Here is a 26,445-nt window from a genome sequence, read left to right as displayed (position 1 = left end):
GGGGGGGGGGACAACTTTAACTTCTATCGCACGTTGTTTATGTTACCCTGTGAAGCAAACACAAAGGCAACATAAGAAATATTCCATAATATTACAGTTCATTTACTGATGAAAGAAGATAACCAGCAGTATTACAAAGTCAGCAAGAAATATGTATAGGCCAGAAAACTAATGCACTATGATCATCTCAGGCACTCAATAGAGATTTGTCAAAACCATATCATCAACACAGTTAATTATAGTTTAGATGCACTGTGGTAAAAGATGTCTGCGCTGTGCGCCCACATCGTCTTTCCCTTACTTCCCACATTATTTTCTACAGTTTTGTCTTAAACAAGCTGCATAACATGTTAATGGAAATCCTTTGTAATACAACAAACTAGTAAAAACTGATGAATCTTCCGAACCATAAAAATTTGACTTAAAAATAATAAAAAAAAACAAAGATCAATAAACCATGGCGCTTCTCCTTCAAAATAATTAATCTACATCTCATGATAACTTTGTGCTTCTTCACCTGCCATGACACGATTACACAATATTGTTCTGGTTTCATATTTCGGTCGCAAAAGATCAGAAGACCAAGTTCTGTGTTCTGTATTAATATTTAAAAAGAACCAAACCATATGAGCAGAGAGAAAGAAAGGTTAACATGTGTGCAAGTGTGAACATGTACAGAATTTACATCAATGTTGCAGTGAGATTTGATTAAAGGCCCCTTATTCTGTCCCCAGTTTGGCGATCAGTTCATCGCAGATCTTAGTGAGCTCCTCAATCTCTTGATTCTGTGAGAAACAGAGAGAGGGAGAGTGTTTAGAAAAGTGGGTTTGACATACTTAAGTATTTCCATTTTATGCTACTTTACAATTCTATTCCACTACATTTCATAGATAAATAATGTATTTTTTACTTCACTACATTTATTTGACACTTTTAGTCACGAGTTATTCTTTGAAACCCTTAAGAAGACATTTGATTTGCTTTTATGATATGATGCTATCCTTCTATTGACAAACTAAATTAAAATTATTTCATGTTGTGTGCTGTCAGTGACAAAAACAGAATAATATAATATTCTATAATATTCTATAATAATAATATTATTGTATAATAATATGACACTTTGAAAGGAGCTATTCTGCAAAATGAGTACTTTTTATACACTTTTTGTAAATTTTTACTGATAATACTTACCTGGTACTTAAATAACATTTTAAATTCAAGACTTTTATTTGTGATGGAGCATTTTTAGACTATGGTGCTTTTACTAAAGTAAAGGATTTAAGCACTTCTCCCACTGACACTGACAGAGCAGGTAAGGAACACACCGTGGTTGAAAATATGTACAAACCAGCCAATGTAGTTATTATTTTTCTCTTATTGCATCTTTTGCTTGCATTTATTTTCAGGGATTTATTTATTTTCCACTTATTTCTTCCTCATTTTCACCACATTCTGGTTTTAGTACACTGTCCCCTAGTGTTATGTGGCCCGCCAGTGTTTTGGCAGCTGTGGATTTATACTCAGTGACTGATTCTTAAAAGACTTGACAGTGATTTTACAGATCACTGTAAATGAAGCACTTTAGAAATCACTGTAATTAATCTGTTTTTTTGTTTTGCTTTTTTTAACATTGTGAGCCACAGGAGTAGGATTTTTGCACTAAACTTTGTTGGACTATAATTGCACATAACAGGAAAAGATAATTTTCCAATGCAAGAACAAGAAAAGGTTTGAACATTCCTCTTGGAACAAAAACCTGAAAGGCTGACGTGAAGACATGTATTTATACAAAGACAATGAGAAGGGAGAGTAAACAACCGGCTTTGTGAGAATTATGGTCTTAAACATAATTCTAAAGTGCTGTAATCTTACTGCTGGTGTGAAATAAAGTCCACAAATTACCTTAACTGTGATGTGTTTAGAGTAATAATTCCTACATACCACAGTTAATTTGACAGTAATACATGATGTTTAAACATTCCTTGTTTAGCACAGTTTACCAGGCTTTAGACTTAAAAAGTGAAGTCTAAGCCAGCACACAAACAGTAAACTCTCCCAGTGAGTGTTTTTAACCTCAATTATCTAAAGAGTTTTTTTTAGCTCACCCTGCTTTGCACGCACACAGTTTAACACACTGAATCCATCTAAATCCTGTTTGCAGTCATCCTACCTTTTGTAGGACAGCTCTTTCAAGTGACTCCACCTTCATCTGCTCCTTCCTCAGGCCAGCGCTTAGTGCGACACCCTCAGCGTTGGCCTTAGCACGTACCTGGGCTATCTCCTCATTAGCCCTGTTGGAGAGGAAGTGAAGGAGACGAGAGAGTTTGTCAAAATGAAATTTTAAAAAAACCTGTCTAAAGATTTGATCCTGAAATCAAAAATAGGGGTAGCTTACTTGTCCAGTTTCTCTTCAGCATGCACCTTGAGGGTTTGGTATCGCTGTTCTTCCTGCTTGATCCGCATCAGGTAGTCCTGCGCACACTTCTTCAGCACCTCCTCATTCTGGAGGGATGCATGTAGAGAATATTTAGTGATCTGGCTATTATGTGGCAGTGGGTTGGATAGCATCTCATGAGAGTCATACCGAAGCTCTACTGACCTTCTTGAAGCCCTCCAGGACTCCCTTCATGTTCTCATACCTCCTAAAGAGGTCAGCAAAGGAGCGCTCCACAGAGCTGAGGTCAGCCATGGCCTGATCTCTCTCTATGGTCAACTGCCTGACTGACTTACTGCAGGATAAGGTCTTCTGCTGCTGCTCGTCCTCTGCAACCAACAGAGGAGTCAGAATATAAGATGTAATGGACATAAGGGCTACAGGTACACATTATCTTAAAGGCTGGATTTGTCAAATGCATAGCAGTGGTATATTTTCCACTGTTTTAGATCTGTAGACTACTCCAGCACACTGTACTTAATGTGAAAACGTGACTGGTGCCAACTCTCAGCCTTGTGGATGCTTGAGTGCGTTCACGTCCACACTGGGTGTGGGACTTTATACACAGTAGTCCTCCAATTTTAAGACAATACATCAGGACAGCAGTCCAAAACATACAAGCCAAGCAAACAATGAGTTTTTCTTATGGCCAAACTATGAAATATAGTACCAGGTCAGGCACCAGACCTCAGTACAACTGACCATGTGTTTCCCTCTCTGAGGACCACCTAGCTGCAGCAGAGGCCTTGCAGAGCATCACAAGGGAAGCTAGAGAGTGTCTGGTGTTACTACCTAAGATCAGCGAACAAATAAAGATGTGAAATGTGAGTGTTTATAAAGACTCTTTATAAACACTCTCAAAATAAAGCTCAGAGTTGACTCTTTTTACACTTCAGATCCTGTGCACTGCAACAGTCCAACACAACAAAAATGTCACAATGTTGAGGGAACAGTCATGAAATACACATGCTACTTATACGTAGGCATTCTGGAGCCATAACGTGCAACACCTTTTTAACAAAACCCTGTAGAATATACCACCACCAGGTGGCAGCAACTTACCGATCATCTGTGCAACTGTTTTCTCATATTCTGCAACTATTTTCCTGTCGAGATAAGAATATGAAGTACACCACTTGTCAACGTTGTTTCTCTAAATTCTTTATATTGTGTTCTACACCGGCACTGTAATTTGAATCAAGGATCAGGGGAAACAGTGGAGCTTCATACCTCATCTCCAAAACCTCGGCTCTGCTCTCCTCGTACTTCCTCTTCCACTCGTTGACCTCAATCTCTTTAGTGATGATCTGATTGGGAGTCAAGGCATGTGGAGAAAAATCTTAAATAATTTGCATATTTAGTGCTGTCTCTCCGAGTGTGTGACAGTGACGTACCTCTTCTCTGATCAGGGTGAGCACTGTGGCCTTGTCCAACTCACTCAGAGGTATGTTATCCTGGGACAGGGCTGCTGTGTCCGAGCCCTCGCTGCTGGTCACCTTTGTTGTTTGATTAATTGATATCTCACTCTGTTGAACATGCAGAAAATATAATTTATGCTCAGTTTAAGAGCTGACAAGGACATCCATGATCCTTACATTTTGTATGCAGGTCACAAATCACTACTTCTGCTGTTTACTTTTCATTTCAGATCACATGATGTCTTTGCAAGGAGTGCCCTATGTTGATTTTAAGGTCTACTGTGTGAATTGTGGTGTCAAAGATAGCTAGTAGGACATAAGAAAGCAACACAAGCTAACTGTTGTCCCAGTAAGACATAATATAAAAGTATGACTCTATCTTCTTCCCAGTTGATATAAAGAACACTTGGTGCAAACCAAGTCAGTCGTGTTTAAATATTCATATTGTTCTGTTCCTGTGGTTCCCATAGTCTACTTACTATGTCATCTTTCAGACTGCAGGTGTCCTTCTCCTCCAGGTGATCTGCAGTCTTAGTCTTGGGACCTTTGAGCAGAAATAACACATAAGTCAGTGACAAATGAAAACTGTTTATTGTACCAATTACCCATATCTAAAGGACAAAAAACAAGCAGATCCGCCCATTAGCGCACAATGTCAACTTTAGCATTAAGAATCTGTGCACTATGTTTTTAGTTTTCATTAGCTGTCTTGTTTCCGTGGTAAGAAGATGGTGTGATACTTGTACCACTGACACGGACTGTTTTTAATGTACAACTGTAGGAAGCATGTGTTTCCCAGTGTAATATGTATAACTTTCTTATATCCAGGACATAGTTTTGCTGACCATGCATGCTCTATTTCTCTTCTTCACAAAGTTCGACACATTCTTCAGTAACTGAATCACTCCACTCCAAGTCATCATATTGTTGGAAATCACACCTCTCTGGTCATTGCTACTTCTTTAACACCGTGCTTCATGCATACACACTGAGCAAAAATTTACTTTTATATGTCCTGTAAGATACTACTCTCTTAACTACATCACAAGTAAACTTAGAAGGTCAGGTAGAATAAAAGAGACCAAACATGATGACTATAGACAGAATTATTTAGTCTACTAGTGCTATTTGTTTCACATAATAAAACAGATGGGCCAGTTGGTCCTTCCACTTAAGTTGACTTCAAGAGAAAAAAATGTCATCTTGAGCATGAGTTAATAATAACAACCCCTATCTGTGAAGCCAAAATTTCTCTTTTCACTATCTGCTATTGTTCATTTAACTCCAAACACTGCTTTAAATCTCACAAACAGTGGAGGGTTTGAACATCCAAACATACCATCCATAACAGATACATCACTGATCGGCAGTTTTTCTGCTGGGGCTTTATTGCACTCGGGTTTTCCTCTCTCCTCCTGGTCGTCTGTTGTTTGGCCGATAATACCGGTGGAGGCCAGCTTCTCCTCATCAGTGGCGTGATGAACTCGCTGAGTGATGTCTGGGGTCTGGACCACCACCTCATCCTCCCCCTGGAGACAAGGGAGGAAGAGGGGCTCCACATTACAAACGTGTTTCGTGTCATGCTCAGATATCAAAAATTGGACAAAATAAAATATACTGTTCACATAAAACAACAACTCCTTACAGGAAGAAAAACATTCAGTTAGCAGCTTTAATAAAAAGTTTTCCAAGCGCATTGAAAATGTAAATGTACCGTTTTGGCTTAACATTTTATTGAACAATTGCGCGTCACTTCAGACAGGAAAGTATCACTTATCACATTCCAAGAGATCCAAAGAAACTCCAGCGTTTAATGAATATATTTCAACTGCATTATGCTGGGGAAGTTACACTACATAAAGCAACATCAGAGGGCTTTGACAAACTGTCTGACAATAAGTTACCTTACAGACTTACAGACAGTATTTTATAATATCTTTTGCGTATCTCTTAAGGATGCGGGAGGTGATAAAGTTGAGGGCACATGGGAGCAGCCGGCTAATATTTGACTGCAAGTCACCAGATCTGTCACCATGCCAGACCCAGCCCTGCAGAGCCGGAGACACTGCTGATGCTCAGCTTGTGTCACAGTGTGTGTGCGTGCATGTGTGTGTGTGTGTGTGTGACAAGGTGAGGCCAAGATGTTGCTGAATAATAGCAATTGCAGCATCACTGCAGTAAGGTGAAACATTTCAGATGACACAGCGCTCACACAGAAGAACACACATTACCTGATTGCACACGTCAAGCACCAAGGACTGGCTCTCATCATATCTCTGAACTTTACAGGAATTCCTGAAAGACAAGCACATGACGACAATACAAGTGTCAGAATATATAGATCCAAATGTAGTGCTCCTGAAATATTTGAATTCCTCTTCCTTCTGTTTCTACAACCATAGATCTGCAAGCATTTCTTTGCCTTTTGAGCCGACTGCATAATCCCATAATAAATGAGGTACTGTTACATACATAGCTAGTATAGCTTGCACAACCCTACAAGTGCTGCCCAACTTCTGGAGGGATCACAAGACGGGACAAATTAACTTGCTGACGTATCAGGGGGATGGCCTTGTGAGTTGGGGTAGGAAGAGAGGAGGACATTTATGTCCCTCACATGCTCCTTTCAGTCAGTTCTGACACAGCACATGCCGATGAGAGTAAAATGGTACGCCAGCATGCACGAAAGAAAGACAGCGCCGATAGTTAGAGTACTTACAACAGAAAACAGAGAAACTTGACTTGTTCAGATGTCCTGGGGCTAATAGAGGTGGACCAAAGCAGAGGTTGGGGGGAGGGTTGCGTAACACACAAGGGGAGGAAGGATGAAGGATGGAGAGGATATTGATTAAGGGAACGGAGAACAGACCAGGGGGAAGAGAGGTGTTCACCTCAGCATGTTAGATACTCAGATAGTTTGAGCATAAAGACAAGATACTGACAGACATGGGAAAAAATAAAACTAGTCCAAACCACTGCAGTTATAAGTACTTTAAAGAGCCTATATATAACCTGTGAATTGCGTCAGTATGCAGCGTTAAATGTTTGACATGTGTTCAAAGCATTGTTTGGTATGCATCCAACCTCTCGCAGATGTAAATATTACCACATCAGTCAAAGAAAGGGCGAGCTCAGTGGAATAAATTAACCTACATTACCTTACATGAAAATATAAATTATACAAATTGAAAACTGAATTTTTTTTATTGGCGGAACTTCTGGGGCAATATAGAAAGTTTTTATTTTTCTGTAGACTTACGTGGTTGTCCTCTCTTTGCTTGCCTTGGGAATCTGCCTTACTTTCTTCTCCCCTGCCGGGTGCCCTGCCTTTTGTTTGCCTCCGTCTTTTACTTTTTTCTCCGGCTGAGGGACGCTACTGGACGAGTCCTCTGTGCTCAGGGTTTTGGAGGATTTAAAAGGGTCCACAGAGTCATCAAAATTGTCTGGATCAAAACTGTAGGAGCTCTTAGGGAGCACTGGAGAGCTGCTCATCGTGCTGTTGCTACCAAACGGATTGAAGTTCGGGTCGTCCCACTGACTGGGATCGAAGTTATATGCTCCCGTCTTAGGAATAGGAACATCGTCAAGGCTCAGAGGTGCAGTAGAGTCTGAAACTGGCAAAGCAGCTTCTGGAAGAGGATCTGAAACTGGATCTGACACTGGTTGAGAAACTGGTTCTGACACTGGTTGAGAAACTGGTTCTGACACTGGTTGAGAAACTGGTTCTGACACTGTAGTTTCTGATGCAGGTTTGCAGGAAGCCTCTGGTTCTTTGGGCTTCTGCTTCTTAGCTGTGAGTTTGTTGATTGTCTTTTTACCACCTAACTTCCTCGGACGTGGCTTGCTGACTGTCCCCTCGTCCAGACCGAACTCCAACATCACAGACTTCGCCTCTGATGACGTCTCCCTCATCTCCACTTCTGCTGTAGGTGCTGGGCTGACCTCACAGACAGGAAATGAGCCACCGAGTGGCTCGAGTCTTAGGGAAGAGCTTGAACCACATGGTGGGGGAGAGTTTTGGATTTTGGAGCCGCCACTGGTGAAAGGGTTAAAGCTGTCATCCAGCTGGTCAGGGTCAAATTTGTAAGTGGCTTTGGGAACAGGAAGTTCTTGTTCCTCATTTTTTTGGGCAAGCTCATCGAGCGAGGCCTTTACCTTCAGGGCTGGAGGCTTAGACTTGCTGGTTTTAGTCTTTTGAGTGGGCTCTGTCTGGTTAAGGCCATTGCACTGTGGTTCTGGTTCCGCAAGAGGTTTCTGCTCAGGGAGCTCTGGAGCTTGGCTGGCTGCAGGTCCACTGCTCTGGACTGACTCTGATTCTGTTGTTGGAGCAGATGCAAGATAAGCAGGAGTGGGAGCAGGAGCTGGTGGCATATCTGGGACAGGATGTGCAACTTCGCTTGGGACTAGGGCTTGGAGTAGCTCAGAGGATGGCGCTGTGCACTTAGCCACTTCAGACGTTTCCTTCACTAAGGATGACGCAGGGAAAGTGCCCACGGCTTCTGGGAGAGTCTCTGTTTGTTCTTCTTCCAGGGTCTGAATGTTCACTTCCAGTGGGCCACCCATGGGGGCAGCAGGCTCGTCCTGACCCATGTTGTGGTTGAACAAAATATCCTGATCCCAAACAGGAGCTGTCACTATCAGGTGCTCCTCCTGATCCACATCTGAAGAAGAAACAAGGGAAAAGTTAAAATTAGCCATAAAAACATATTCAAAATGCAAACATTAAAACTGCATGCACACTTCTTCTGCCTTTAATAATCTCTCCAATCACATCTAAAGGTGACACCTGATTGGTGGATAGCCAGCCAACTGTTTCAATCGCTGTTGTTGCCATGGCGATGTCTTACTATGAGGGCCGTGGCATTTAAACCAGGTGGTGCTTTCAAAAATAGAGCGAAAGGTGAAAATAATAGCTTTATTAAGATAAGAGTGATTTATTTTGTGTTGTGTGTTAAGGACAACAGGGACAGCGGCTGTTGTGGTGTAATTATTGGCTCCAGGGAACCATCTGACAGACCAACATATTTCAGTGCGCCTGTCATCTCGCCATATTCATGTAATATTATGTTGCTAGGAGACTAGCACAGCCTGCTGTGTTTCTACCTGCTTCCATTCACATGTGCATGTTGCCAGAGTGTCATTTTCAAAGTATTTCTGCAGTCCAACAAGCCCATACAAACATGTCCTCATCCATATTCACATGCATATTCAACACAAACGTCTAAGAGTCCCTTTTTGTTCTCTCACTCTTGTGTTTATAAAGGCAGAACGTGTCACAGCAGGGATGAATTGCACTCAGCTGCAGCTGCATTGTCTGTTTGCAATAATATGCAAAACATGTGTTCTAATTTGATTAATTAAATGAACCGTTGCATTTGTTTACCATTTTGTTATTGATTCTAGTGTGAGTAAAAAGTGCTATGTACCTGTGCATAGTTATTTTCACTAGAACACACATCTACATATTTATAGCAAATTTCCAGTTTGTAAAACCAAAACAATGAGAAATAGTATTGATAATGAATTGCATATGCACTAACTCAAGTCAAATGTCAGTTAATCATGCATTTCACTGCAGAAGACATGAAAAGCAGCCTTCAAGTATCCATCAATTAATGTAATCAAGTTAACGCTATGTGCCTTTTTGGCTTTAACAAAGTATTTAACTATCAATTAAATATTTATAAACTGTTATCATGTATAGACTGATGCTCATGTAGGCTGTGGATGGGCACAAACAGACAGACACAGCATCAACGAGTTTACATACAAAGAAGTTTCTAGAGGCATTTCAACGCCGGCCTGCCAGGATTCAAACTTCCTATTTCACAGCTGCAGGAAAGGATGTTTATGGTTGAAACAAAAGTCAACTCCCTCCCCACTCCATGCTGGTCGACCTTTACAATCTAAACTTTTGGAAAATGTTGTTGGAGCTGTTTTACAGGAAGGATTTATTCCTACCGAAACAGCAAGTGCCTCATATAAACGCACGGTCTCGTGAAAACCTCTCTAAAAAGTGAGCTACACGACGATTTCAGCCTGATAACAAGCTTTGTTCAGTCACTCCCCTCATTGTGACCTCTATAAGATACCAATGCAAAACGGGGGTGAACCAAAGCTTTTGTTGAACCTGTTGAATTCCAGAGCAAAGGCCGTTCCCACACACTGCTACAGGCTCCTCCTCTTAGTGATTCAAACCACGACGACAGCACTTCCGCCATCATCACACCCAAAACTCCTAGTAGGTGTGCACACCAACTTACATACCAAGCATGCGGCACACATCCCTGCTTATTATTATTATGTTTATTTTGAATATATGTAAAAAGAACATCCAACAAGAAAATGAAATCAAGTTAACAAATCAAAGTGATTAGAATAACACAATAATAAATTAATTAACAATAGTTACATATTCGACAAGGCTTAGGCATTACATTGCAATTCTATAACACGTCTGTATGATCCATAAGAAACTTGAATAATGGCATAACTTGTCGTGGTACTCATAGTTAAAAAAAAGGGCAGGCAAATTCCAATTTAACGCAAATATTGCTGTAGGTGGGTACATTCCTGAAACAGTCAGACAGCATATGTATCCAATTACTCTGGCGTGGTGAACCTGAGACTCCATGCACGCAGTTTAGACACAGTAGTGGAATTCATATATGCCCAAATGTGCTATTTAAAATGACTATTTCAATATACAAAGATGACTTAGCTGACACATTTAGAAACATTGTTTTTGCTCGTTGATTATAAAGACAAACACATGCACACACATGTGATGTCTGAACCTTTAGAGCAACATTAAAAGGCTCTTGTCTCCATGGCAACCTCACGGAGGGACATTCTGTCCATAATCTGTGCTACTGCGCTTGAAAAAGCACAGTAAGAAGAAAAACATTTCAGTATTTGCAATGTTAATGAGAACCTTCAGCTTCCCCCCCAAGGTGTTCCTGCAGTGTGTTTACGCCTTGGACAGTACGCCAACGCTGTCTTTCCTTGATCTTTCTCTTTCTCTCTCTTCTATCTGCTCAGCAGTGGCCTCACCTGTTTTGTCTGCATCAGTGTTATTGTTCTCCAGCTCTCCTGGGAAGGTCGGAGGGGCGCGAACAGGAGTTGCTGCTTCAGGAGTGTCAAACTGACCCTCTGAGTCAGAGCTGTGGAGGCCAGAGACAGACAGAGAGAGAGTGTGAACTTCCCAAACATTTAAAACATGATAAAGGATGAGGACGGAGTTTACTCAAAAACAGAAGGCTGAATCAGCAAACAAAGACGACTTTCACAAACAGAACCGCACTAGTGGCATTAAAATGTGCACTATGTGCAAATTTAAGGACAAATACAACTTTTTATTTCTATTCCCCCCAAATATGTTAAATTGAACAGATATTATTTGACTCAAGATACTGCAGGATTGATGGCATCATGATCTAAGGCAGTGTTTCGTGACCCTTTTAGCTTGTGATCCTTTAAAGCGAATCCGTCTCTACTCGTGACCCCTCATCACAGCAGGTTGCAGTTCAGCAAAAGAGTTATGTTCCCTTCTAACACTGTTCCACTTTAGTTTCTTTTTAATATTTTGTAGAGCCCTTAAGGTGTAAAACTATCCATCTTTTGGATAAAAATAAGTGTCAGTGCTGTTGTGCATATAAATCTGATGTGTAAAGAACAGTATCAAATAAACATTTGAATATTTCTAGTAATATGTATCGTGTGCAAAGAGAAAACTTTGATGTGATTTTAAGGGGCTTCACTGTACCAAATGCATCTATATTTTACCTTACATTCTCCTCTGAGGTTGTATTGGGCTTTGGCAACTAATTGATTCAGTAATGGGGAGAAAGTAAAAGATCGAGTAAAGAGAGAGAGAGAGAGAGAAAGAGGAAATGGGGCAGCCCTGTCTTTCCTGTCACATGTTAGCACTCTACACACAGTATAGGAAGAATGAAACAAATACAGTTTGTAGTTTACATGAACCCCTTATGCTTTCAACACTGACTTTCAACATTCAATTCGATCTGATCACTTCAGGAAGCCACATCACTGTCACTGGTTAGATAACTGCTAGGAAAGTACTCAAACATGGACTTAAGCATTCAAGGTGAAGTAGTGATACACTATCTGGTCAATAAAACGTTAAAGTGCGGAAGTGTGGAAGTCAGCACAAAAGAAGTAGTTGTTAATCTCTGTGTTTACTTAGAACAATAGCCAAGACAATACGGTTAACACAGCAAAGGTGAGGAGCAGAGACAAAAATGAGATGAAGCCCTGAGCATGTGTGTCAGGTCCGTTTGTTAGCAATGATGACTTAATTGAACTAAACCGTAACTGACTGTAGTGTAGTGCACTGTAGTGTGTTATTTCTGTGAAGCCACAGAAATGAGGACGTACCAGCGAGACTGAGAAAAACATTCACTTCATACAATGTCTAAACCGCGGCCACGCCAGAAATGTGTCAGAGCTGCATGGCAACACAACACATTTGACGTTACCGCATGTACACCAAAAGAAAATGGTCATGCAGATAATACAAGAAATGTGTGCTTTTTCTCCCCCTCTTTTCCTCTGCCCATTCCATCTAACTGTCATAATATTAGAGATTCCTCAACCTGACAGGTGGGCACACACACACGATCAAACACACAGACACACATGATCACACGTGTGATATTGCCCCTTCCAGACAGTGTGAATCACAGTGTCAGTAGTCTCCAGCACAACACTTGCCTGCAGCCTTGACATCTCTCCTCCTCCTCCTCTTCCTCTCCTCTCTCTCCATGTTGCTCCCTCTCCTCGCTGGCCTCCTGCCCCTCTTCATCTTCCTCTCCCTCACCCCCTCGCACTGCCGTCCACGTCCATTTGGCCCATGACACGGGTGACAGCCAAGACATCACTCCTTCCTTCCACAGGGGGTTATTAGAACCCTCTGATGACTCAAGGATTCACTGGACTAGTTTCCAGGGCCTGACTGATCCTCTTCTGTGTGTTTCTTCTTCAGACTTGCACCCTGCCAGCAGCTCTCACATCTTTCCACAGAGCCCCTCTGTTCACTTGAGTTCCCAGATTCCCATGAAAAGAAGGAGACATTTCTTTTCTCCTTTTCTCTTTGTATATTCTCAGTCCCAAAATCGCACAGCTTTCAGCTGCTCTCTCTATCTTCTCTTCTCTCTTTTTCCAGTCACGCTCAATCTACCTCTGCCTCTGTGGCAGAATACCACAGCTCTGATCAGCTGGGTTTCAAAATGCTGTTCTCACTCTCTCCTCTTCTAACCTCCCCTCCAACTGCTCCCCTCCACCTCGGGCCAGTCCACTGACTAAAAACACAGAGGGGGAAGGCAGGAAGCTTGAAGCTCTAAAATGAACACACCTTCTTCACTCAACTAAGGAGTTCCCCTGTGGTTGGAGAATGGTATGTCCCTGTCAGGCCTCTCTACCACTCTGAGAGGCAGAAGGAGGGAGGCAGAAAACAAACACAGAAGGAGGAGGAGGGGCTAAACTGTTGGGGCTCCACATTTTATAGCCCAGAGAGAGGTTAGGAATGTGAGGCTGGTTCTTTGCTCCCCCAGGCTGTTTAACAGTTAACCGTTTCTCCCCGTCCAGTGGCAGGCATGCATGACCAGGGGAACCAGTTCTGTGGGATAGCCCCAGGAGATCTACCTGGCTGGATTCAATTTGTCTGCGGTAAGAGTTCAGACCACTGAACTGACAGGGAACCAGGGTATTTCAATGCACTCATTAATAGATGGTAAACCCCATTGTAGCATCTGACACAGGTAAGTGCCGTCAAGGAAAAGGAAGGGAAAGAAAGCAGGATGTTACTCGAGATATGTGTCTGAAATACCTCAACAGAATAAGAGACTGTTCTCTAAAACAACTAATGTTGCTAAAAAAAAAAAGCCACAGATATTCACTAATAACAACAGAGGTTTCTCCATGTAGACCAAGAGACCCTTGACGTACAAAGGATCAACACCTTACAGACAGAGAAGTAACATAATCACAATACACACTCACAGAAACACTGCTACAAATGATGTATCACCAACAGCTTATGATGGGGAATTTTAATTTTATTTGATCATAGCTCTCCATCTGATACTGTTGATCATGCAATTTTGTTGGATCGCCTTGAAATGGGGGTCAGCCTCAGGGATACGGTTTAAATAGGTTTAACAACTTATTCAGTAGTTGTTGGTGACACCTCCTCTTCAGTGGTCCCTCTGGCCTGTGGTGTTCCCCAAGACTCCATCTATTGCCCCCTGTTATTCTCTATTTACAGTATCTCACAAAAGTGAGTACACCCCTCAGATTATTGTAAATATTTGATTATATCTTTTCATGTGACAACAGTGAAGAAATGACATTTTGCTACAATGTAAAGTAGTGAGTGTTCTGCTTGTGTAACAGTGTAAATTTGCTGTCCCCTCAAAATAACACATCACACAGCCATTAATGTCTAAACTACCTGCAACAAAAGTAAGTACACCCCTAAGTGAAGTGTCCAAATTGGGTCCAAAGTGTCAATATTTGTGTGGCCACCTTTATTTTCCAGCACTGCCTTAACCCTCTTGGGCATGGAGTTCACCAGAGCTTCACAGGTTTCCAGTAGTCCTCTTCCAATCCTCCATGACGACATCATGGAACTGGTGGATGTTAGGACCTTACGCTCCTCCACCTTCCGTTTGAGGATGCCCCACAGATGCTCAATAGGGTTTAGGTCTGGAGACATGCTTGGCCAGTCCATCACCTTTACCTTCAGCTTCTTTAGCAAGGCAGTGGTTGTCTTGGAGGTGTGTTTGGGGTTGTAGTACTACATTGCGGCCCAGTCACTGAAGAGAAGGAATCATGCACTGCTTCAATATGTCACATGTTGGCATTCATGGGAACTGTAGCTCCCCAGTACCGGCAGTACTCATGCAGCCCCACAGCAGGACACTCCCACCACCATGTATGCAAGACACACTTGTCACTGTACTCCTCACCTGGTTGCCGCCACACGCTTGACACCAACTGAAACAAACAAGTTTATCTTCTCATCAGACCACAGGACATGGTTCCAGTAATCTATGTCCTTAGTCCGCTTGTCTTCAGCAAACTGAGGGTTTTCTTGTGCATCATCTTTAGAAGAGGCTTTCTTCTGGGACGACAGCCACACAGACCAATTTGATGCAGTGTGTAGCATATGGTCTGAGCACTGACAGGCTGACTTCCCACCCCTTCAACCTCTGCAGCAATACTGGCGGCACTCATACGTCTATTTCCCAAAGACAACCTCTGGATGTGACGCTGAGCACGTGCACTCCACTTCTTTGGTCGACCATGGCAAGCCCTGTTCTGAGTGGAACCTGTCCTGTTGAACCGCTGTATGGTCTTGGCCACTGTGCTGCAGCTCAGTTTCAGGGTCTTAGCAATATTCTTATAGCCTAGGCCATCTTATAGCCTAGGGGAGGGAAAATGTCTAATTGGGCCCAGTTTGGACATTTTCACTTTTGTTGCCAGCGGTTTAGACATTAATGGCTGTGTGATGTGTTATTTTGAGGGGACAGCAAATTTACACTGTTATACAAGCTGCACACTCACTGCTTTACATTTTAGCAAAATGTCATTTCTTCAGTATTGTCAGATGAAAAGATATAATCAAATATTTTAAAAGATCTGATGGGTGTACTCACATTTGTGAGATACTGTACATGTTGCCACTAAGATATGTTATCCGCAAGCACAACATTCATTATCACTGTTATTTTGCTGAATGGCTGCCCCCCCTATGAGTACTCTGCTGGCTGTTCCCCTGACTCAAGACTAAAGGTGACGAGCTTTTGCAGTAAAGACCCCTCAGCTTTAGGACGTTTGTTTACTATAGTTCTAACGTGCTTTTTTATCAGTTCTATTTGTTTATTTCACACTTTTTATTTTATTGATAAAGTGTTTTATCTTAATTTTTCCATGTAAAACACAAATTTATAAATGAAGCATATTATTATCGTTAGTAAGTCTGCCTTAAATCAACTGGTTGAGCTATTGGTCAATGAAGTGATTCCTCCTGCCCATACTAGGTGTGAAGCGATCCGCTCCCATTGCTTTTCCAATATAATTTAAGGGGGAACAAAATCCAAAGTCCGCTGCGCAAAAAAGCATTCTGAAGTTTAACCAAATGATATTTGAGGCTTCAGTGTTACTGCCAGTTCAGGACAAAATCTACTCATTTTGTTACGGTGCCAATTTCCAAGGAAAAGAGGGAATTCTGCACTAAAATAACCGTAACTTACGAAAGACACTTTTGGGTAACTCAGATTGCAGCATATTCACTTCAGCTAAATGTATGAATGCATTATACAGAAAGCAAGGTCAATTAAAGCTTGACTGATAAATCAGCTGGGCCTCAACAATCCAATATTTGTTAGGATATATGTGGATTTTGTTCCCTCCATCTCTTACACTGGAATCACATTAGAGAGGGTTGTCTCCATGGCCAATATTACAAGGAGGAATGATTACAGCCAACAATAAATCTTTCATTGTATAAATAAACAAGTGAGTACTGCTTTAAGATAAACTTAAAAAACAACAACAACCTCAAAACACACTGAGTATGTCAGGGGAAACAGTCTTTTAAATGATGACACAGACAAATACGGTCGAAAAAGAGGCACCGCCCTCACAAGCTGAAATCCACCAACATGGATAAAACGGACTCTGCATACAGTAGCCTAGGGATAGGCAGGCCTTGATCCTACAAACTCTCGACAAATGTCTTGTAAATGGCTAATATCCCCCACATTTGCAGCAGTGCTTTTTCAAGAGCACTTGTATGGTGTATGTGATGTTTTTTGGTGTTGTGAGCCTCGTCATTCAATATGCTAATATATCCTGTGTGTATTGTTTTCTAATACTCTACTCCCCCCTCCAGAAACTTCTCCAGGGTCTGACTTGGCCATGCAGCAGCTAAACTACTCCCGAATTCCAATAGAAGAGCAGAGACAAACGTGCATTAGTCAGACTCAGAGTTTCCACATTGGACTCAAAAGGGTGGAGTCTGTCCACTGCCCACTTATTTACTGTCAGAGTCTGGTAGAGCTTGAGGTTGGGCTGCTTGCATTGATCATGTGATCAAGTTGGTAAGTATTTCAAAGAGATTATCACTGGAGCGCAAGAATGAATTTGAGCCTTTACTATTCTGGGGTTAGTGTCTCTTTCTTGTCAGTCTTGCAGAAGCATCAGGATTTCTTGTTTTTTAAGTCACTGACCAACAGTGGAGACCCTCAGTAGCTCAGGCTTATTAGAATAAAAGATTATTGTCTTACCACAGTTTATGATAATCCTCAATCTACACCTAATTATGATTAATTTAAAGACACATGAGTTTCTCATGTGTCTTTAAATTAATCATAATTAGGTGTAGACGCTAAAGGGAAGGTGTGAAAGTGGAGCGATTACTGCATCTGTGGAGGTTATCTTTCACAATATATTGATGTTTATAAGTGGCTTTCCACTACAGCATTAAACACTATGTTTCCATGGATTCACTATTTATTCTAAATGGCTCCTTGAACCAGTGATGAGAGGCCAGTGGAGACTCATTGTAGCCAGGGGTAAGTAGGTTACATAAGAAAGGGTTCTTATTACCATCACACAAAAACATACTATCAATACATTTGTTGCCAGTTTCTTTTAGAAACACACTAAAAACAATACCACCATCTTTTCCACTCCTTTAAAAACAAGCCAGTCCTACTCGCAGCTTTTCTGGTCTAAAAATGGCATCAATAAACATCAGTATGTAGCGTGAGGCAGCTGTGTGTGTTTCCAGATAAAAGACCACCCCATTCTACCACCACAGCCACCAGAGCTCTTGCCAAGCAGTCTGAGGCTCCACCAAAGTCCAAACACAACTTAAAAAGAGCTCAGATTTCAAACACAGTGGGAGGAACCCAAATTACATTTTTGGGGAAAAAAAAAAAGTATTTTCTTGGTTGACACAGCAACTCATATTCTGCCTGCATCGGTACAAATGTGACTAATGACACGTTTATGTTTAATCTCCATGTCAGGCTTAACATCCAGTAACAATATTTGTCTTCTCTGTAATTTCAGCTCAAGTGTGTGAAGGAATACAAAGAAAAACAATGCACATGATATATTTACAGAGTCCAGAGTATAATACTTTAAACATACTCTCGCCATAAATAGAGACTGTGTTTCATTTTTAGAGGACAATAGGGGAGGCATATCATTATATAACAGCCCTTCCTCCGATGCCTGAAATAAGTGTAGACACACAGAGAGGAAGGAAGTGAATCAAACCGTGACCAGAGGAATATTTGTGCGGGAGAGGAAGGACAAGTGGATCAAGGGCCATTGGCAGGGATGATGCGTGCAACAATTAGCCTAAATCAGCATACAGTAGCCCTGACTTTTGCCTTTTCACAACTGTGAGAGAAACTTAAAACGTAAGCCCTCAAACAGCAACAAGGACAGCTGTAACTGCAAAATGAGATAAATATACTGGCTACTGACAGAAAACGTTTTACTTTGATTTTGGAAGTTATAACCACATCCTGCCACCGATAAGTACCTTCTCAGGTCAAAAAAGTACTCACATGTCACTTCATTTCCATCTGTTTCACTCTGAGCTGTCAATCTGTGTGTTACAGTGACATCTAGTGGTGAAATGACACCATTGCTGATTTGTTTTACACAAACCTAAAATACCAAGTATCTGACATCAATTATGTGGCACGCCTGCATACATATTCCTACTCACCAACATTACATGTACAATTTATGAGTTAAACAATGCCTTATAGTATTCAGCTGCCCTTTCATTTGCACATTTAACTGAGCATACATAATTCATTCATAATATCCACTAGTGCATACTGATCAACTGTACATAAATCCTTTATGATGACATACAATCCACGAGGTATAGTTATAAGATTATTAAAGCCTTTGAAGCATAATTCCCCTCCACTATATTCAGTTTATAACTGACAAACTCTTTTTCTAAGCTGGAACACTACCTGGACCCAGATTTGCGGTGTATTAATCTAATTAAAGTCATTATTTAAGGAATATGCAACATGCAAGATCTCCCAGCTGAAACAATAAAAAAAACCCTACATTCTAAGGGTTTAAAATAGTAGATCTTTGTTATTTCAGTTTTCCTCTTCAAGATCAACATTAGAACTCATATCATTTTGGGCTTTAGAGGAGCATAAATCACCACTATATGCACTAAAATCAATCTAATCAGCATGTCAGTGTGCCTAACAGGCATTTCCTGCAGGAAAAGGCTTGAATGCACTTTACAATAGTAGCCTAAATATAAAGAAGTGGACTCTACATACAGTAGCCTAGGGATAGGCAGGCCTTGATCCTACAAACTCTCGACAAATGTCTTGTAAATGGCTAATATCCCCCACATTTGCAGCAGTGCTTTTTCAAGAGCACTTGTATGGTGTATGTGATGTTTTTTGGTGTTGTGAGCCTTGCCATTCAATATGCTAATGCATCCTGTGTGTATTGTTTTCTAATACTCTACTCCCCCCCTCCAGAAACTTCTCCAGGGTCTGACTTGGCCATGCAGCAGCTAAACTCCTCCTGAATTCCAATAGAAGAGCAGAGACAAACGTGCATTAGTCAGACTCAGAGTTTCCACACTGGACTCAAAAGGGTGGAGTCTGTCCACTGCCCACTTATTTACTGTCAGAGTCTGGTAGAGCTTGAGGTTGGGCTGCTTGCATTGATCATGTGATCAAGTTAGTAAGTAGTGGACAATTGTGAAGTGAGAGCAGATGGAGCACTGCTGTTTTCTGACACTTACCGCGCTCCGTTGTTAAATATGTTGCCGTCAAGAACATACAAAAACACACTGTGAAAGGGCATGGGAGTTAAGATAATCTAATTTGAAGAAAGATAAAGCTAAAATATAAAAGATATATGTACTAGATGATATGCTACTGTTACGCTACAAAATAGTTCGTCGATAGGTGGCAGTAAAGTGTCCAACTCACTGAGGGAAAAGAAGTCCGCCAAATCCGAAGAAGAAGAACTTCCGTTATGACGTAGTAAGCTAGTAGTAAATGGCGGTTGCGGACAGGGTGGACAGTAAATATTACCACGGTTATAACTGTAACTGTCTAATTAACATCAAAACATGTACTCGACTGTATCGGAAATACGGAGTGGTTACAAAATGTCTATTTTAAACTTTCAGGTCCGTTCATGTGCCGTGCTGACACGAAATTCACCGCTAAACAGACGAAAACGAATAAACCGGTAAGAAGTGCACCTTACAGACAAAGCTAACGCTAAGTTAAGTTATAACGTTACGTTAGGTGGGCACAGTTGGGATCAGGGGTTAGTTAACATGGCAGTAACGTAGTGCTGGGTTGATCAGTATATAGTCACTTTAGTATTTCTGTGCCTACTAGGCTTTCTAGTGTCTCGGTTGAAATAGTAGCTAACGTTGTAATGTCTCCAGAAACATGTTATGCGAGCTAGCTTCAGTTAACAATGGCTGATATATTCATGAAGCCGCCTTCCTTTATAACAAAGTAACAAAGTTGATTGTTAACGTCTTCAGTTGAACAAATGGAGAACGAATATGGAGAAAAGGACACGGAGGCTGAACTCCGTCTGAGAGTAGACTCGTTGAAGCAGGAGCTAACAGAGTGCAGAGCCGAGCTGGCCAAGTTACAGAAACAACTGAACCAGTCCGAAAGACTGCAGAGGAGCACGGAGAGCTACAACGAAGACCTGAGGAAACAGGTCAGTGCACATCACCACCAAATCACCAGTATGACCTCAGGGGATTGGTCTTTATTTTCACACCTGCTATAAAACACTGAATTAAATCAGTCTGAATTTGTGAGTCGTTACAATCCTATTATCATATTATTACAGTGGGTGTTTCAAGAATATCAAGTGAATTAATTTGAAATGTTTTGTTTTAGGTTGACCTGCTGAGCACAGAGATTCATAAACGTAAGAAGAAAGATAAAGACAGAGTCGACAGTGAAACTCAGACAGAAGAATATGTGTGGACAGAAACTGGTGGGTTGATTTTGTATGTACGTTAATTTAATTAGACTATCATTTCAGTTAGTCAGAAAGCGAGTAAACTGTTACAAATCTTTCTTTCCAGATTATTACAACTATTACTATGGAGGCTACAATCAGAACACAGAGGCTTCAGACACTCAGGAAGGCATGAACACAGTAGCAGCAGTGGATGTAGCTGATGGCAATGAGGCAGCAGAGGTAGCAGAGGTTTCAACAGCAGAGATTTCATCACCAAATGAAGCAGCAGCCGAAAGTGTTGCAGCCACGGCAGAGGTTTGTTTTATTAAAAGTCAATTGAAGCATGCGTTTTTATTTTTTACATTATAAATCAATGTAAAAAAAATTTTCAGAGGACTTGATTGTTCAATTAATGTATTATTTGGCTAATTGTATTAATATATTTATTTATTTTTCAGCATAAATTGGAATTTACGTAATGACCAATAAATGGCATTGTCTTTTTCAGGAGGGTGATGCAGGATCCATAGCTGATATACTGAGAGCCACTGCTGAAGAGGCTATGACACAGACAGGGTTTGTCTTTGATGAGACTACTGGGATGTACTATGACCACAGCACAGGCTTCTACTATGACTCGGTTCGTCAAACACCCTAAAATTAGGCGGTCTTTAGCTGAATTAACTTAGCAGCAATTTAGTGATTTTGTTTTTTTCTGGCAGACATTTTATGCCAGTCCTCGGACCTTATACATGTTTTTCTCCTTCTCAGGCCAGTCAGTTGTACTATGATGCCAACACGGGCATTTATTACTACTATGATGCGGAGAGTGGACGATACCAGTTTCATTCCAGGATTGAGGTGCCTGCTGCACAAACTTCTGCAGAGCCTTGCAAAGACGAGACCAGGGGTGAAAAGAAAGGCAGAAAGCTTAAGAAAGGGTCCAAGAAAACCTCCCACAAGGACGATAAGGTATGAAAAACTGAATCTTTCATTGATGCATGACATAGATACATTTTATACTTGGTCACTGACAGCTGGCTTTTTGACTTTCTGGTTCCCCTTAAAAAAACGTGATATTTCAAATCCCCATGACTTTATTTGTTTCAGTCTTCAAATGCTTGATTTTTTCCTCTTTTTGTATAAATTTAAGGCTAGTTGACTAAAAGATTATCCTCTGACCTAGGTGCAAGAGGTGACTAACTCATTGGCTAAAATGAAGATTTCTTCTTACTGGAACACTGCTTCCCCCAGAGGTACACCTTTTAATATCAACACGCAAAGAAATTCAAAATAGTAGTTCAGGGCCTAAATAGTTTTGCCATCACAATAGGAGGAATGCATAGTCATGAATCACTTGTAAAGTTGCGATAAAGGTGACAGGTTCTGTTATTTACACAAGCATCACATTAAACATATTTGAATGTGATGATTCACACAGTGTTTTTGCGTCTATATTAAGCTCTAAAATAAGTGTTGACATTTTAACACAGTTAATAATGTTATGGTCAAACTAGGAAAGTAAAGGCCAGGTGGAAGATGGGGAATTTGTATCATAAAGCATTCAGTCATTTCATATCGTGGGATATGAAATAGTTGTTTGTAACTGTGTTTTAAATTAGTTCATTTCATTAGTTACTCTGTACAGTGTCATGAACCACAGATGACTCAAGGATTGGTCACTTGGGTGCAAAGTAATATTTGAGTAAGGACCGTTAATCCTGTAGTTTGGTGGAGGTCAATAGTGAGTTCTCTTTGAAGACTGAAACTATGTATTACAACAATGCCATACATGGCTTGGAACATGGGATCTACATAGCCAGCTTGCCCGCTGTCAGTGAACATCACTGGAGATGGTAATCTCACTGTTGACTGTCTGATGGCAGGAACTCATATTTGATGAGGTAAAGTTGGAAGAAGAAGAAGAAACTGACTGGGTTGAATGGCCAACAACCAAGAGGACAGAATCACGAAAACTGAAGCGAAAGTCTCGAAGTCCAGATGTGGCACCACGTAGAAAAGAATGTTCTAAACGCCGGGAAGAGAGTGACAAGTCTTCATTAAAGAGGAAGAAGCAGAAAAATGGCTCTCACAGTGATGAAAAGGGTAGAGCGAGGAAGAAAAGGAAGAAATCAAAGTCAAAAAAGCAAAAACAGAAAAAGAGCTCAGCTCAAAGTGATGATTCGGAGGGAAACAGCGAACCGGAAGAGGGTGAGATCACAGAGTCGGAGAGAGAAGATTGGGAGTCCACTCCCTCGTTCTCATCATCTTCGAGCTCCCCCTCTAGGGACAGCCCAGAGTCAGAAATGGAGACTCAGACTCAGGAAGGTGAGAGGAAAAACAAACCAAATTCAGAGATTGTTCAGGGCACACATCTTCACATTAATTAGTGGGTAAATATGTTCAGTCTGGTAGTAACTTGAAGCTAGTTAGATCATAATTTGGTGATTTGTTTCTAACACTATTGCTTTCTGAGGCTGTCGTGTTCCTGTGACAATGCAATGGGTTTGTTTTTCTTGCAGTCAAGGACATTTGGCCGCCCTGTGTAAGAGTGACAGTGGTCAGATCTCCAGTGCTGCAGGTGGGCACTCTGTTCATCATCACAGCCGACTGTCCAGCCACTGTTGGCAGGTGTGTGCTATTTTCTCTATTGTCATGTGGCAGCACAAGTTATATATCAGTAAAAGGTTTGTAACTTTCATTCCGAGCTTTTAAAATGGGTTGCCGCAGTGGGAAACGGTTTGAAGACAACCTGCTGCCTTTCTGTTGCAGAGAGAAAGATATGGACCATGCGATCCGAATACCAGAAATGGGAGTCAGCAAGGTACCCCTCACCACCTTTATTTTCCTCCAGGGATCGACATAACTCAGCTGAGTAACGCAGGGTAATGGGATGTTTCTAACTGGGAACTGTGTTTTGTTTTAGTTCCACGCAGAGGTGTACTTTGACCAGGAGACGCAGAGCTACATGCTGGTGGACCAGGGGAGTCAAAATGGAACCGTCATCAACGGCAACAGGATCTTACAGGTCACCATTTTGTGTCTCTGTTTGTTTCCTCTAAATAAAACAGTAAAACTTTAACTTGGCAATGACATTATAACTGATTCTCCTGCAGCCCAAAACCAAGTGTGATCCACACGCACTGATGCACGGTGACGAGGTGAAGATGGGAGAGACCGTGCTTTCCTTCCATATCCACTCAGGGACTGATACCTGCGATGGCTGTGAGCCCGGTCAGGTGTTGGCTCACCTCAGCAAGTACAAGAGAGAGGAAAATACAGGTGAACCGCAGTGAAGTATTAAGCCTTAACTGAACTGACACATGTTTGAAAAAAGCCTGACATGCTTTTTAAAAAAAACATTCCTCAAACAAAGGCTCTCAGTTGTGGTTGTTGACCTCATAACGCTCGAAGACATGAGAAGAAAATGATTGTACAGTGGATGATTTGGCTTCACTCTGTGTTTTCCCAAAGGCCCTGCTCTCACCAAAGAGGATAAAGAAGCACTGAGACAAAAGGAGCTGAAGCAGATGAAGGCCAAATATGGCCTGCAGGTGAGTGTTGTCAGGACCAGCAGCAGCTGTTTTACCTTTTAAACCCTCTTTTTAAAGTCTTCTCTTTATGTAGACAATTACCTCTGTGCTTTTCTGTAAACAGAGCACTGAGTATGAGGAGGCCAAAGCCCTGAGGAACCCCAAATACACAGACCGAGCAGAGTGTCGACGACAGACGGTGGGCAGCGAGGGTGTTTTCCAACGAGATGATGCGCCCGCTTCTGTTCATAAGTTAGTATATTGTCACTGACTGTGTCTACTAAAGAAGGAAAATAATGGATGACTTGGTAATCACGTATTATGTCTTGCTTGTCTTCTTAAAGGGAGATCAGTGAAGTCAATAAAGGACGGAAAATGCTGGAAAAGATGGGCTGGAAGAGAGGAGAGGGACTGGGTAAAGAGGGAACTGGAATGAAAGCCCCGGTAAGACAATCTGATGATTTCCTGATGGCAGATTCTGTTTTGACTAAAATGTATTGTGAAGCAACCAAACGATTATATTTCTGTCTCATTCCTTTCTCCGCAGATTGAACTGAAAATCAGAAAGTCCCAGTCGGGTTTGGGGGCTGGTGCCGCCATGTCTCTAGACAATGTCTCTGTAACCAAATCGAAGTCCCAGAAGAACTGGGAGAAAGCACGCGAGAGATTTGCTGATACATGCCAGCCTGACATGCTGTCACCTAAAACACAGAAGAACACGTCACCCAAAGCCTGGGTCAAAGCGGAAGAGTCTGAGACGACAAACGCACAAGCGGGTTTTGAAACAGACCAAAGTTAGGAGTAAGCGAGAGTGGAGAGCAAAGGTAGTCTACTTTCTGAGGAAGTGTGGTCTGCTGTCTGTAAAGTAGTGTTGTTATACTCTGTCTCAGCCTTCAGCATGAGGAAACATAGCTGAAGAGCTCAGCAACGAATTAATTCTGAGCCGAGTTTCCTCTTGATACAACTGTTGAACCACAGTTATGTCACAGTGACCAACACTACCTGTCAAGCTTCCAGTGCTGGGCATTCACAGAATTTGTAAAAGTCACTAGCTGTGGTTGTAGAATGTATCCCCCCCACGTCCATAAGTGATCTGTGTGGGGAAAAAACTCTTGAAGACTAGCAGCGTTCATGTTCCAGTGTGTCTGTAGTCTGACCTACAGAGGGCAGAGCTGCCACTGTTTCTCCCAAAACAAGCTTTAACACAGTGAAGCTATATTTCTCACAATGAGATCATGCTGTGATATGAGACAACTCTGGATCTGTTTAGACAACACTGATCATGATAAACCAGTCACAACTGCTCGGTGTAATACTGTCCTAACCCCCCTCACCCCCTTTCTTCTTCTTCTTCTTTTTTCTTTTTTTTTTTACACTAAATTAAATTTTGAACATGCTCAACCATTTGGTTCTCTTTGCTAATTACGTGAGATCAGACCCTATTTTATTGTCACTGGTGTGTTTGCTGAAGGCCAGCGAGCAAACACATTTAACAGTCTGTCTGTATGCAGCCTTTATCTGTTGGTTCATTTTGAGGGTGTGTGAATATTTGCATGTGTGTGCAAGTGTACGCTTGAACAGAGGCCACTCTCGCAGCAAAAGGAAAGACGAATGCACGTATAGTTATAGTGGAGCAGTATGTGTGTCCTATATTCTCACTGCTACTGCATTATTATAACTGTCTACAACTTCACAAATATGAACTAGCGGTGTGGGAGAGAACGCCTCATTCATCACTGGTTCAGCTGTAAGCAATTTTAGGTCAACAAATTAAGACTTAAGTTAGAATAGATTTTCTATAATGTACTCTAACATCAGCATCAGACAGGTGATTTGACTCACATGGCACTGTTTGTGTGACTCCTTGAACTGGCTCGCCTGCTGCTCTTCTGACTTATGTTGCCGCCCATTTTGATCGCCCCTCTCTGCAGTCAATAGACAGCCACCAGTGCGTTAGCTAGCAGGCATTCCCTCCTGCACTCCTTTGAGACTAGCAGTGCTACCAGGTTTCTTCTCTTTTTGACAG

The 26,445-nt window shown here is 41.6% G+C and overlaps 2 protein-coding genes across 8 annotated transcripts; one reads left to right on the top strand and one right to left on the bottom strand.

Moving 5' to 3' along the window:
- On the bottom strand, positions 1-26,445 carry tacc1 (transforming, acidic coiled-coil containing protein 1). Of its 4 annotated transcripts, XM_046075764.1 has the most exons (14): positions 12,589-13,269; positions 10,909-11,018; positions 7,551-8,516; positions 7,115-7,502; positions 6,087-6,150; positions 5,195-5,384; positions 4,335-4,399; positions 3,832-3,963; positions 3,668-3,744; positions 3,500-3,543; positions 2,603-2,766; positions 2,399-2,505; positions 2,174-2,294; positions 1-785 (listed from the first exon to the last, which is right to left on the bottom strand). In XM_046075764.1, exons 1-14 carry the CDS (start codon positions 12,750-12,752, stop codon positions 720-722), a joined length of 2,658 nt encoding a protein of 885 aa, XP_045931720.1. In that variant the 5' UTR covers positions 12,753-13,269; the 3' UTR covers positions 1-719. The 4 variants fall into 4 exon arrangements, with proteins under 4 accessions (XP_045931720.1, XP_045931721.1, XP_045931722.1 ...); XM_046075765.1 differs by lacking the exon at positions 12,589-13,269 and adding an exon at positions 26,262-26,445 and having other exon boundaries at positions 7,115-8,516; XM_046075766.1 differs by lacking the exon at positions 12,589-13,269 and adding an exon at positions 19,688-19,820 and having other exon boundaries at positions 7,115-8,516.
- On the top strand, positions 19,930-25,820 carry aggf1 (angiogenic factor with G patch and FHA domains 1). 4 transcript variants are annotated; one of them, XM_046075768.1, is made up of 16 exons: positions 19,930-19,995; positions 20,081-20,142; positions 20,450-20,634; positions 20,820-20,919; positions 21,011-21,201; positions 21,395-21,526; positions 21,658-21,858; positions 22,773-23,214; positions 23,409-23,517; positions 23,659-23,710; positions 23,813-23,914; positions 24,003-24,168; positions 24,361-24,440; positions 24,544-24,671; positions 24,764-24,863; positions 24,967-25,820. In XM_046075768.1, exons 3-16 carry the CDS (start codon positions 20,458-20,460, stop codon positions 25,216-25,218), a joined length of 2,232 nt encoding a protein of 743 aa, XP_045931724.1. In that variant the 5' UTR covers positions 19,930-19,995; positions 20,081-20,142; positions 20,450-20,457; the 3' UTR covers positions 25,219-25,820. The 4 variants fall into 4 exon arrangements, with proteins under 4 accessions (XP_045931724.1, XP_045931723.1, XP_045931726.1 ...); XM_046075769.1 differs by having other exon boundaries at positions 19,968-19,986; XM_046075767.1 differs by having other exon boundaries at positions 19,956-20,142.

Source organism: Micropterus dolomieu, linkage group LG18, assembly GCF_021292245.1.
Source record: "Micropterus dolomieu isolate WLL.071019.BEF.003 ecotype Adirondacks linkage group LG18, ASM2129224v1, whole genome shotgun sequence".
In the NCBI taxonomy this organism is placed as follows: Eukaryota; Metazoa; Chordata; class Actinopteri; order Centrarchiformes; family Centrarchidae; genus Micropterus; species Micropterus dolomieu.
This window is presented reverse-complemented; position numbering and strand designations above follow the sequence as displayed.

Coding starts and splice junctions, on each gene's coding strand:
- aggf1 (XM_046075768.1), top strand. CDS start 20,458: ATGGAGAACGAATATGGAGAAAAGGACACGGAGGCTGAACTCCGTCTG. Junction 20,920..21,010: donor ATATGTGTGGACAGAAACTG/GTGGGTTGATTT, acceptor CTTTCTTTCCAG/ATTATTACAACTATTACTAT. Junction 23,215..23,408: donor GGAGACTCAGACTCAGGAAG/GTGAGAGGAAAA, acceptor TTTTTCTTGCAG/TCAAGGACATTTGGCCGCCC.
- tacc1 (XM_046075763.1), bottom strand. CDS start 12,752: ATGTCTTGGCTGTCACCCGTGTCATGGGCCAAATGGACGTGGACGGCA. Junction 6,151..7,114: donor AGCAAAGAGAGGACAACCAC/GTAAGTCTACAG, acceptor CTTGTCTTTCAG/GAATTCCTGTAAAGTTCAGA. Junction 5,385..6,086: donor TGCTTGACGTGTGCAATCAG/GTAATGTGTGTT, acceptor CCTTGTCTCCAG/GGGGAGGATGAGGTGGTGGT.